Here is a 13,781-nt window from a genome sequence, read left to right as displayed (position 1 = left end):
AACCCCAGATGTGGCCTATCAATTTTGAAGCCTGTATTCCTTTGGATCTTTAGGGGGTCAGGGTTACACAAAATCAGATTACAATAGAATTCAGTTGCAGCCTTACTTATGGATTGGCTATTACCGCTCCATAATATATCTCACCGAGAGGGTATTCAAATTATCAAATAATTTGAATAATTTATAAGATTTTGTTATATATATGTATGATTTTATTCCCGATGAGTTGTTGCTGTCAAGGCAACCATACTTAACACTGAAACTGTGAAAAGACCTTATACAGTGATTGCTAGCATGTTATTTTGGCTAATGACCAAATAGCTCAAAATTACGTCCTTCACAAGAAAAAGGTCAAATTGTTTGGTTTCATTTTGGGGAAAGAATTTAAGATAGATTCTAATAAGATTGTTTGTACAGTCTGTGACTTTAAACCCTAGATGATCAGCTCATTTAAGTTCTTCTGTCACTGGCTTCTACAGTTCCATCAAACTGTCAGGTTGCAGTCAATCCTTCCCTTTACATTTGCAGTAGTTGATGAAACAGCATCAGTACTGGCAACACAGTTTTCTGCATCATTGACTAGAAACATCTGAAAATGATGCAGAATGTTCCAAACTTGGCTTTAACATGAAACTGACTAGATTCATTGTTTAATTTGACTGCATTTAGTCAAATCAACCACAATCAAAGGTGCTGTGATGGAGTGAGCACTTGAGAGAGTGAACACTTTTATACATTATCATTTTTGATCGTGTATAATAAAAGTATTTTTACAATAAAACTTTTAGAAAAGTGTGTTTAGAAATTAACTGAAAGGAGTATCATTACCTATAGCAAAGTGTTTATCATATTTTAAAAATGAATTCTACTCTGATATAGTAAAAATAAGTAAAGAGTTGTCCACATCTAAGGTGTGATCTTAACAATGAAGCCACAGAAATTCGCCTTTAGTTTAATTTCATTTTAGCTGTGCTAATTCCTAAACTTGAAAAAAATTGAATCAAAGTTTGGATGTTGAATTTCATCTTTGTATTGCAGCCCTTCGGTGTGAATCAGCCTGGACCTTACATCATGTACACAACCGTAGATGCAAATGGGTATCTGAAAAATGGTTCAGGTAGGACCAGTATTTATTTCTTAATACATGTAATTATGATCTTTCTGCACATAATCATCAGCAACATATAAAGGGTTACAAAAAATCTACTAAAAAATTAAATGAGTCCGTTTGTTCCTGAACAGCTCTTCCAGTATACAAGGCAAAAATACAGTATGTTTTCCATTCAGTTTTCATCTTACATATTTATTGAGACCATTGTCATTACTTCCTTTCATTTGTCCTATGCAAACAGAGTTTGGATAGCTTCCACTTTCTGTCAGAGTCTGAGCATGGGACAGCATCATGAAAAGTTCATTAGGTGCAATTTCAGTCTTTCATGAACTGAAACTGTAAATGATCAGGTTTCCTACTCATTATGTTACAGTTACATTTATCAGGACGTAGCAGTGGGTTTGAAACTTTCAGTCAGAATCTTTATTTTTGTGAAATACCATGCACATGCTACTCACTAAATAAAATCATATTGATTAGCTTCTACATGTATGATAATTCATTTAACAAACACAGTGTAGATTTTTTTCTGGTATTGTTCAATGCATGTTGTAGTATCGTTGAGTTTTTTTAGTACTGGTGATTCACGTACTGTCTGCTAAGGTAAAATTTGCAAAATTGAATGCCTAAAGTTAACCATGTAAATCCATATCTAACCACCTAAATAAGGGCCTGATTTTTCTGAGGGGCCATGTACTTGTATCTCTCATTTAAGTCAATTTAAGTCACATTACCAGGTTCCAAATTAACAGTAACCAATCAGAAAAAGACATCAGTGTCATTATGGAAAAACTGCGTAGCAGCTGAAATTAAACAAAATATTGGGACATATAAAGAATGGTTATAATACAACAAGTATTATTATGCCATTATACAAATAAGTGGTATGCCCTCACCTGGAATACTGGGTTCCATTTTGTTTACCCTAATTCAGAAAAGATATAAGAGAAATAGAAAGGGTCCAGAGATGAGTGTCAAAAACATCTGCATGAAAAAAGATTGGTAAAATAGGGACTGTTTAGAGGAGAGGATGTGATATGAGTATAACCAAATGATGGGAAGTTATAAAGGAGGTAAATTTGGTACTTCTATTTACCCTTTAATTGAGTATAAGAGAACGGAGACATATAAAACTAAGATGACAAATTTAAAGCTGATAAAAATTAAATACTTCCTTACACTTATAAAGTTTGTGGACAATACCAAGCTGGGAGGGGTTCCAGGTGCTTTGGAAGATAGGATTAAAATTCAAAATGATCTGGACAAACTGGAGAGATGGTCTGAGGTAAATAGAATGAAATTCAATTCGGACAAATGAAAAGTACTCAATTTAGGAAGGAACAATTAGTTGCACACATACAAAATGGGAAATGGCTATCTAGGAAGAAGCACTGGAGAAAGGGACCTCGGAGTCATAGTGGACCGCAAGCTAAATATGAGTCAACAGTGCCACAGTGTTGCAAAAAAAGCAAACATCATTCTGGGAGGTATTAGCAGGAGTGTTGTAAGCAAGACACAAGAAGTAATTCTTCTGCTCTACTCTGTGCTGATTAGGCCTCAACTGGAGTATTGTGTCCAGTTTTGGGTGCCACACTTCAGGAAAGATGTGGACAAATTGGAGAAAATCCAGAGAAGAGCAACAAAAATGATGAAAGGTCTAGAAAATATGACCTAGAAGGGAAGATTGAAAAAATTGGGTTTGTTTAGTCTGGAAAAGAGAAGATAGAGGGACATGATAACAGTTTTCAAGTATATAAAAGATTGTTACAAGGAGCAGGGAGAAAAATTGTTGTTCTTAACCTCTAAGGATAGGACAAGAAGCAGTGTGAGGTTTAGGTTGGACATTAGGAAAAACTTCCTAACTGTCAGGGTGGTTAAGCACTGGAATAAATTGCCTAGGGAGGTTGTGGAATCTCCATCATTGGAGATTTTTAAGACCAGGTTAGACACCTCTCAGGAATGGTCTAGATCAGAGGTTCTCAAACTGTGGTCCGTGGATGTTTCCCTCTAAGGTGTGTGCCTGGGTGGCTGCACATGAGAGAATGAAAGGCCACCCAACTAATTAGCATAGCTGTGCAGGCGTGGCTCCACTAATTAGGTGCCTGGATCCTGGAGAAAACGCACATGTAAGGTGAGGTGGTGGCCTTGGGGAGAATAGTGGGCAGGTGGGAGGGGGCAGTGGAGTGAGAAGAAGGGGTAGGGGGAATTTGGGACGTGCAGAGCTGTGGTGGCCAAAGAGGTGACTTTCCCCAGCTCCAGGGCTGCAGCTGCCATAGAGAGATGGTCCTCCTTCCCAAGTTCAGCTCTGTGGCTGCTATGGCAAGGGAGAGACCCCCCCTCCTTTCCAGCCCCAGCTCGGGGGCTGCTGCGGCAGGGGTGGAAGGGCACATCCATCTCATTAGAAAGGTAAGACTACTGATATTAAAATATGAGTTGTGTGCTTTTATTTGTAGAACAAAAAAAGTTAATTATTATTAAGGGGTTTTTTTTATATAGCGCTTTTATCCAAAGCACTTTACAATAGTTAGCTAATGGTACAAACAACATTTGGAAAGCTCATTAAAGGGTCCGCTGAGACCCTCAGCAATTTTCAAGTGGTCCGTGGGGGGGGGCGGGGAGTTTGAGAACCACTGGTCTAGAAAATACTTACTCTTGCCATGAGTGCAGGGGACTGGACTAGATGACCTCTTGAGGTCCCTTCCAGTCCTATGATTCTATGATAATACATAATTAACCTGTGGAACTCATTGCCTCAAAAGGATAGCTCAGTGGTTTGAGCATTTGCCTGCTAAACCCAGGGTTGTGAGTTCAATCCTTGAGGGAGCCATTTAAGGATCTGGGGCAAAAATCTGCCTGGGGATTAGTCCTTCTTTGAGCAGGGGGTTGGACTAGATGTCCTCATGAGGTCCCTTCCAAACCTGATATTCTATGATTCTATTGTGATGAAGAGCTTAGTAAAATTTTTAAAAGGACATAGACACTAGTATGGTCACCTGCCGTGAGTGCAGAGGACTGGACTCGATGACCTCTCGAGATCCCTTCCAGTCCTACGTTTCTATGAGAATACATAATTAACCTGTGGAACTCATTGCCTCATTGTGACAAAGAGCTTAGTAAAATTTTAAAAAGGACATAGACACTAGTATGGTCAAGACAACATCCAGCGTTTCAATCGGTAAAATTTAAAAATAGTTTTTTATGATCTGTATAAATCTTCATGCTAAAAGGTACAAGTCAACCACTAATCTATAGAGGAGGAAACTTCTTCTATGGGCAGGATATTCCACAGTAGCCCACTGTGGGATTTCTTGCACCTTCCTCTGAAACACTGTCTTAGACAGGACCCTGGACTAGATAGACCGCTGGTCTGATACAGTATGGCAGTTTCTGTTTTCCTGTATGCTTAAATATTTATTTAGGTGCCTAACTTTAGACAAATTAAATTTGAAAATGTTAGTGTACATTTTTAATGAGATGAAGTAATATTTCATGCTAATTCAAAATTCCTTCCTAATACATAGTAGGAATTCATGTTAACTAGTAAATCATTCTGCCAGTGTTTTTCATTTCCCATCTTCATCACTGCAAAGCAAGCTTCATGACCTGAACTGAAAAAAGAGCTCTTATATTCTGCTATAAGCATTCAGAACTCCATGATGAGTTCAGACACCTTTTCATTTAATTTTACACTAACATACTGTATTAAAATTAGACCGTGCCCTAAGGGGATAATTTCTAATTGACTAGCAACTTACATCTCTAATTGTTGTCCTCTGTCAAGTTTCAAACTTGAGAGGCTTGTCAAAGCTCTCTGAGTTGTAGTCCACCTCATATCAGTCACACTTGAAAACATTGGTAAATCTTAAATATAGAGTTCCCTTACTCTTCTTTAAAGCCATTTTGGCTCAGCATAAGTGTTTTTTTTAAGGAGGTTGAATGCTGCATTGTCTGTTACTTTATTTCACACTGGAATGCCTTATTCTTCCCATCTTATCTAGTTGGTGTCTGGATGTCTTGTCTTTTGTGTTTGCATTACTCAGAAGCAAGTATTGGACTTGGAAGTTAGAGATATTAAGATATACATTGTTAAGAGATATTGTTAATGTTTGGAGTTTTCATTGTGTTTTGTTGCCAATGAACATTTTTGGTCTTGTGTGCTTAAAATCTGAGTGTTGTCTTTGGCAAAAAAAAAATCTATTTTTTCCATCTTTTCTAAAAACAGTTTGGAAGGTAATTACATCTGGCCATATGTTTTACTCATCTTTTTGTTGTGTGGGTATCTCTATGTGTTACACAGAAACATGGAAGTAAAAATGAAGGACTGGAGTCTACTGATAGGCACTTCCTCTAGTTGTTAATAGAATACTTTTTGTTGTCCAGTATATCTGTTGTGCTGTGTGAGACTAGCCTTCTAGTTTCCAGAAATGTGGACCTATTTATAACACTTCCTTTTGAGAATTAATTTCTAACTGAAGTCTTTGAAAATATTATCCTTAAATTACATCATTAAAGTTAGGCCATTGTATTGGTTAGGTCAGGACCCAAGTCGAAAAGAAACTAACAGTTATGCAGTGAAGTGTAGTATACTTGCTTCCTGATGTGCATTGAGGCAAATAGTCTTCATTGAGCTATGAATCAACTTCTTCATTAAGTGCCAGAGGACATGTGACCAAGGAATATATAACCATACTACTTGTATTTTCAGAGACCTAAGACTGCAGATAAGTAACTCTCCTTTCTTTAGCAAACAGTTGTGTATTTCGTGAGGGGGGAAAAAAGATTAGGAAAAACCACCAACCTGAGCAGCTTTATCTCCTTTGGGGGTGAGATGTGCTATAAATCAAATACACCACAACATAATATTTCTTTAGATTTAACTATACTCATTTGGGTCAATTGTTTATCCAGTCATGGCTCTTTCTCACTCTGTTGCTTGTGAATAATAATACAGTCAGCACAAACTCAGGTTAACAAATCTAACATTGCAAGTTAGTTAATACTATAAATGTATATATTACTGTGGAACAGCTGGCAGAGTATATATATTTAAACAGCATTATAATAAATGTCCCATTTTTAGGGTATAATATTTAACTATTTAAAATTGAAGCTGACTCAAACTTGTCGTCCAGATTGTCAGCCAGAATGTTTTTTTTTTTTACCTATGTTGGTTTAATAAATTAAAACTTTTTTCATTAAAGGATGGCAAAAACATTCCTAGTTCTTCTTCAAGTATTGTCCCTATGGGTGTTCCATTTCAGGCACCTTTAATCAGAGATTTTTGGTATTAGTGCCCATTCAGTCTGGCCATGTGCCCTGCTCTTCCTTGTGCCCTGCTCCAGGCTATATAAGGCTGCTCAGCTGAACTGCCCTCAGATTCTCCTTAGCCACTTCAGCCTGAAAAGGAGCATTAGTGTCCCTTACTTTTTGAAGTTACTTAGCCTAGTTACCCTTCTTTAGTTTGTTTTTTCTTTAGTTATTTTATTTACTTTTATTTAAGGGGACTTTCTCTCAATCTCTTTCCCCTTTCAGGAGGGGAACTTTATCCTGTTAGATTCTATTTCCCCTGGTATGCCAGGCTCTTCAGGCTCCAAATGGCGTGTCTCTTGCCAGGAGACCATCCCCAACAACAAAAGGCATTCCTGATGTATCCGCTGCTTGAGAGAGTCTCATATCCCACAAAAGTGCTACATCTGCTCTGCTATTAAGGGCAGGGCAAGAAAAAAATGGGTGCTAAAACTGTGACTCTTAATGATGCAGCATTCACTCTAAGTGGCCTCAGATTCAGGCCACAAGACACTTCCGGATGTTGATCGCTGAGTGAACACTGTGCCCTGTCAGCTTCAGCACTTTCTCCTAGGTTTACCCAAAAGAAATCCACATACAAAGCCCCTAGCAAAGGGAGTCATTCTCCACAGAAAGAGTCCACCTCAAAAAGACTGGTCCCCGTGGAACAAGACTGCAGCAGAAACCTCACATCCCACAGTGAGTATATCTGAGATTCCAGACACTCTCATTACCGATCCTGTGCCTGGGCTCCATGCTCAACATCATATAGTCCCACTCATAAATTTATCAAACTCAGTCTTAAAATGAATTAGGTTATTTCCCCCCACAGTTCCCATTGGGAAGCTATTCCAGAACCACTAGTCTGATGATTGGAAACCTAATTTCCAGCCCAATATCATGGTCAGTTTATGCCCATTTGTTCTTGTGCCAACATTCTTCTCTAGCTTAAGTAGCTCTTCACTCTCCCTGATATATTTGTAGAGGGTAATCATATCCCCTCTCAGCCTTAGTTTTGCTTGACTAAACAAGCTAAGTTGTTTTAGTCTCCTCATAAGATAAGCTCTCCATTCCCTTGATCAACCCAGTAGCTCTTCTCTGGACCTGTTTCAATTTGAATTAATCAGTCTTGAACATGGGTGACTAGAATTGTACACAGTCCAAATAAGGTCATACCAGTGCCTTATACAGTGACATCAGTACTTCCCTGTGTCTACTGATACTGCTGTATTGCAGAAGACACAAACCGTCACTAGATGGAGAAACTTTACCCAATCATGATAAATCCTCTTCTAGGTGGTAGCGTTAAGGAACAACAGAACTGAATTAAAAGTGCATGATGGCCGATATGGTGACCCCATATGGTAATTCAAAATATCGTTTTTGATAAGTTTCTGCAACTTTAATAGATTTTTGAGGCTATATAGTTCCTGTGTGTACATCCCACAGCCTTGTTTTCTGATGCTATTATGTATCCATAAAACTATAACTAAATTTTGTTCTAAAATATTTTCAGGAATTATCTGTCTGACTTGTACAATACAGCAGATGGTCCTCTGAACAGAGTTACTGATCTGCAGATTCTTATTGTCTTCGAAGACATAGTCAATTGGAATCTTAAAGCGAATCAAAAAGCAACTCAAGCAATAAAGTAGTATTTGTGAGCACTAGTTGATGATACTAAACTATCAAGTAGAATGATACGAAAGGATGGATATTGCTTTCAAGGAGCTGTGTGAAGAATTTTAAATTACCTATCCATTTAGCAAGTACATAGTCTATTAAATGGATTCAAAATACTAAAATATTTTGGATGAATCTTTGTTTTTAAAAATAGTGAAGAAAATGGAGACTATAAACAAACTGATAAACATTTCCTTCATGATAAGTTACTTATAGAATGGATTCTAGTGCAGTATCTATTTCATATTGTGATTTTTCATATCTGAGAAAAGAACAACCAGCTTGCAGAATACATTGTTGCTTTCTATCAGTATAGTCCTTGATAAAAGATACTTTATGATCCACAGAATAGCATACTTAAAAGCAGAAATTGTGACTAGTATATTCTGTAAAGAGAATTGGCTGAGATTGCATTTGTTGTGTAAAAGCCATGTCATATGAGGTTTGCCATTTTCTTTTGACACTGCTTTGCTCTCATTTTAGGATTAAGCTTACAAGAAGAGGATTTGTTTTAAGTGAATGTTTTTGCTTTAAAAAATTAAGAATTTTAGAATCCCATTTGAAACAAATTGGTTGGACAATAATAAAGTGAAAAGATATTTGTGCATGCTTAATAGGCGTTTGCTAAAAATCTTACTATTTGACCTCACAATGCACATTCTTTCTTTCAGGAATGACAGGCACAGGGACTGCTCCTTGGTTAATTTGGAAGCGAGTCTGTACATTAACATCATAAATAAAAATATATTAAGACATATAAGATGATCTGATATTCCCTTCTGGCCTTAAACTCTAGCATATTTAACAAGAAAAACAGGAATACAAATTCTAAACAAGTGCAATGTAGCTGAAGAGACGTTCTTGTAGGAATCTTAATGCTTGCATTTCCCAAGTTTTTTTTTTATTTTATTTTAATTGATTTGTTTTGTTTTTATTTTATGGCAAGAGTTTGGTTCCAAACTGTTGTTCACATTGGTGGATGTATGATGTGCTGCATGATGTATGAAGCACATTCTCCCAGAAACATTGTGTCCTAGACAAGCTTAGAAACTCTGAGAACACTTGGGGAGTATGGATCTGAGCAGTCGCAGTATACCCTTTAACATGGTGCAACAAAGATTCCTGCTGTGCTAGCCTAGTTCTGCTGTATTGAGTATGATGGGAGGGATGATTATCTTCTCCCTGCTTTGAGTCTGGTGCCACTGTATTTCTTAGACTCCCTCAGCTGTTGCTTAGCAGGGCACAAAGATCTAAATTTTGCATGGCCCACACTCATGCAAGTGAGGGAGTCTCCTTGTGTCTTCAAATATATATGCACCTGTGCAGAGGTAGGCACAATTTAATCCATAAAACTATTTGTAAGTCATGTGGGTTTAAAATACAATGCAAGAAGTATTTTTACTTTGTTTTTTTTAAGGTTCTATCTCCTTCTCTTAGCATGCAAAATTTTGACTATTTTCCTTAGCAACTACAATTTCAAAAAGGCCAGTAGGAATGCTGGGTAATACCTTGCTGTGTTTGTTACCATTCTTTATTCTGGAGTGAGCTGATAGGAGATGTGTCTATATAGACAAGAGGCAAGTTACTTTTCTCGTCAGAAATAACTGCCTAACTGCTTGGCTAGCAAAGGTCAAAATATATTATCTCTTGAGTCTGGCAGATTGTAGACACTTCCTGTTATATTGCACTTAGATGAAGAGAGTACATGCTCAGAAATGTTCTTTATTTTAAGCCTGTAGTCACAATCAGTCAGGGAGGACAGAGTAGGTGTAGTGGTATGAACCTGGCAAGAACACTTTCCAAGAAACAAATGCTTTCACTTTACAATGTGTGCATATATATATATTGGGCTCGAATTTTGGGGGGAAAGTTATTCTAAACTTAAATGATATATATTTTGGGTGTGGGGGGAGAACATAGTTGTATAAGCTTATCTTAAAAACTACTTAAATTATCCCCAGAAGAAATATACTGTTCATATGCTTGTACAATTTTTCAGTGTTATCCTTGCTTAATATAGTAGAGAAGGTCAAATGTAGAGCCATTCCTTAATTGGAAAAGAATCTGAAATACTTTTTATCAAACACAATGCAGTAACAAATTATATATTTCACTATCACCCACAATCAGTGGGTGAATAAATATCGTTTATTCATTAAAAGAGAGAAACTATGGTTTCAGTCAACAATGGGCTGATTATTATTTAAGTGTTTTGTGTCCTTTCTAGGTCAGGAATGGCTCTGTATGTGAACTTCTCAATTAAATGCATAGTAAATATTGTTGCTGAAAACATTTAAGCTGAAACTTTGATGTTCAATTGCTACTAACCTTTTTGATTAAAACTGAAACAAAAAAAGTCATTTAGCATGGAAATATATATATATACACACACACCTAAGAAAAGCTTGGCTACATTGGTAACTCCAAGTAGTACAATGTGTACAATGCTAATCAATTAATAATTCTAGTTTAGCATAGAATATCCAATTGAAAGTAACACCCAGTCTGAGAGTGGCACTGCACATTACGTGAATGTCAGTGTACACTACAGTGATTTGAATATCTGAAATAAATATTATGTTCCATGTATAGCAGCTCTTTGCAGATTATGAGTTATAGCAATGTGAAGTACAAAGACAACTGCAAATGTATGGCGGGATAAACAGGGCCCCCTAGTCTCAGTGGGCATAGGTCACACCAGCATGGGGGTGACCAACCTGCTGGGTCCTATAGGAAGGAAGAGCCCACATGCTTAGTCTCACTTCAACATTTCTTCTCTTCCTGACTCAGAATACACATAAGGAATTGCTGGTGGCAGATGAGAAAATTGGCTTTCCAACCACTCATCTCCAGTCTCCTTTGTATTTAAAGCCTTCGTGCATGTCCAGCAGCTATCTTAATGCTATTGTTACTATGCTCTTCCTGTCCTATATTTGAGGTATTGCCAGGGTCCAATTTCAGGACGCTATGGGTCTGAACAGATCACTTGTTTAAGGATCAGGAAGGAATTTTTGCTTCTAGGCCAAATGGACAGGATGTCTAGGGAAGGATTTTGCTTTCCTCACCACATCCTGGAGGCCCAATTTTTAGATTAAAAGAAATAGATAGAAATTTAATATTAGGGAGTAAAATCATAGAACTGTAGTACTGGAAGGGACCTTGAGAGGACTTCTAGTCCAGTCCCCTGCACTCATGGAAAGACTAAGTATTATCTAGGCCATGACAAGTGTTTGGTAACCTGTTCTTAAAAATCTCCAATGATGGAGATTCCACAACCTCCCTAGGCAATTTATTCCATCTTAATCACCCTGACAGGAAGTTTTTTCTCATGTCCAACCTAAACCGCCCTTGCTGCAATTTAAGCAAGTTGCTTCTTGTCCTATCCTCAGAGGTTAAGGAGAACAATTTTCCCTCTGCTCCTTGTAACAATATTTTATGTACTTGAAAACTGTTATCATGTCCCTCTGTCTTCTTTTCCAGACTAAACAAACACAATATTTTTCAGTCTTCCCTCATAGGTCATGTTTTCTAGACCTTTAATCATTTTTGTTGCTCTTCTCTGGGCTTCCTTCAATTTGTCTACATCTTTCCTGAAATATGGTGCCTAGAACTGCACACAATACTCCAGTTAAGACCTAATCAGCATGGAGTAGAATGGAAGAATTACTTCTGGTGTCTTGCTTACAATACTCCTGCTAATACATTACAGAATATTTACCTTTTTTGCAAAACTGTTACACTGTTGACTGTCATTTAGCTTGTGATCCACTATGACTCCCAGATCCCTTTCTGCAGTATTCCTTCCTATGCAGTCATTTGCCATTTTATATGTGTGCAACTGACTTTTACATCCTAAGTGGAGCACGTTGCATTTGTCCTTATTGAATTTGATCCTATTTACTTCAGACCATTTCTCCAGTTTGTCCAGATCATTTTGAATGTTAATCTTATTCTCCAAAGCACTTGAAATCCCTCCCAGCGTACTCTTATACTAAAGTCAAGATATACCACATCTACCACTTCTCCCCATCCACAAGACTTGTTGTTCTATCAAAGAAAGTTATTAGGTTGCTTTGACATGATTTGTTCTTGACAAATTATTGCTGACTGTTACTTATCACCTTGTTATCTTATTATCTTCTAGGTGTCTAAAAATTGATTGCTTAATTATTTGCTCCATTATCTTTCCAGGTACTGAAGTTAAGCTCACTGGTCTGTATTTCCCTGGATTATCCGTATTCCCCTTCTTATAGATTGGCACTATATTTGCCCTTTTCCAGTCCTCTGGAATCTCTCTTGTCTTCCATGACTTTTCAGAGATAATCACTAATGTCTCAGATATCTCCTCAGTCAGCTCTTTGAGTATTCTAGGATGTATTTCATCAGGCCCTGGTGACCTGAAGACATCTAACTTGTCTAAGTAATTTTTAACGTGTTCTTTCCTTATTTTAGCATCTGATCCTACCTCACATTCACTGACATTCATTAAGTTAGATGTCCAGTTGCTACTAAACTTTTAATGAAAACTGAAACAAAAAGTAATTTACCATGAAATGTTTAATTCATCTCGGCTTGTGGCCAGTGTGGATAGAAGTTTAAAAGGCCCAGCTCTCAGGGTAAACATGAATGGAGACCCGCAATATGGCAGGTGTTCATATTACCTTGTAGGGGGAAGGGGAGACCTTAGGTTTCACAGGTTGAGGTCCCTCATTCCCCATTGTGGGGGAAGGGGCAAAAAGATTCAGAAGTGGCTGAGTTTAAAGGGTTAGTCTGAAGGGTGCCAATCTGGATTAAAAGGCATGGGGCCATTTAATTCTGCATTGGACCCAATAAAATGCCTGTATTTTGAAGGGGGATATGGATAGCCTCCCTCACTCCCTTGTTAAAGTTAATGAAGTGGGGCCTGCTGTTTTAAATCCATCCCTGTTGCTCTTTGGGCTTCATCTCCTGATCAGTAATGACATGAAGCCACAAATCTGTTTAACCAAAATTGAAGTCCTGAGATATAAGTATTGATGAATTGGAAATACTAGTGTTAAAAGTATGATTAAAGGTCTGTTTGAAGGCAATACCATAGGGAGGCTGTGGGTGTCATAAGAATTAGTCTAATCATGTTTCTTTAATAAAAAAACAATTCCAGGAATTTATAAAATTAGCGTCATCTTGCTCTAGATGAAACTTTAAAGTGTTAAAGAAGAGCTGTATCACTGTTACTTGTTTTGTATAGTTAGATGGTGAGTAAATCTAGTAGCTCCTATCTAAAAATGATTCATTATCTAAGTAGACTCTAAAAAGACCTCATACAAGTCATCAGGAGCAAATAACTCCCTTGTTCGTTTTCCAATTGAAACATGGTAGGATTGGATAGGATTTTCTTGGATAGGATAACGAGTCTTGTGAATAAGAGAGAAGCGGTGGATGTGGTATACCTAGACTTTAGTAAGGCATTTGATTCAGTCTTGCGTGATATTCTTATCAATAAACTAGGCAAATACAATTTAGATGGAGCTACTATAAGGTGAGTGCATAACTGGCTGGGTAACCATACTCAGAGAGTAGTTATTAATGGGTCCCGATCCTGCTGGAAAGGTATAACAAGTGCGGTTCTGCAGGGGTCTGTTTTGGGACCGGCTCTGTTCAATATCTTCATCAAAGACTTAGATATTGGCATAGGAAGTACGCTTATTAAGTTTGCAGATGA

General features: G+C 37.5%; 1 protein-coding gene across 1 annotated transcript in view; it reads left to right on the top strand.

Moving 5' to 3' along the window:
- The window catches only part of ITFG1 (integrin alpha FG-GAP repeat containing 1), a 199,787-nt gene that overhangs the window by 159,548 nt on the left and 26,458 nt on the right, over nt 1-13,781 (top strand). The window contains exon 14 of the mRNA XM_050923080.1: nt 1,039-1,117. Within this exon, the coding sequence (XP_050779037.1) occupies nt 1,039-1,117 (79 nt within the window). The remainder of the gene's footprint in view (nt 1-1,038; nt 1,118-13,781) is intronic.

The sequence above is a fragment of the Gopherus flavomarginatus genome, chromosome 14 (assembly GCF_025201925.1).
Source record: "Gopherus flavomarginatus isolate rGopFla2 chromosome 14, rGopFla2.mat.asm, whole genome shotgun sequence".
NCBI lineage: Eukaryota > Metazoa > Chordata > Testudines > Testudinidae > Gopherus > Gopherus flavomarginatus.
Note: the sequence above shows the minus strand (reverse complement) of the source record. Positions and strands in the feature narration are given on the sequence as shown.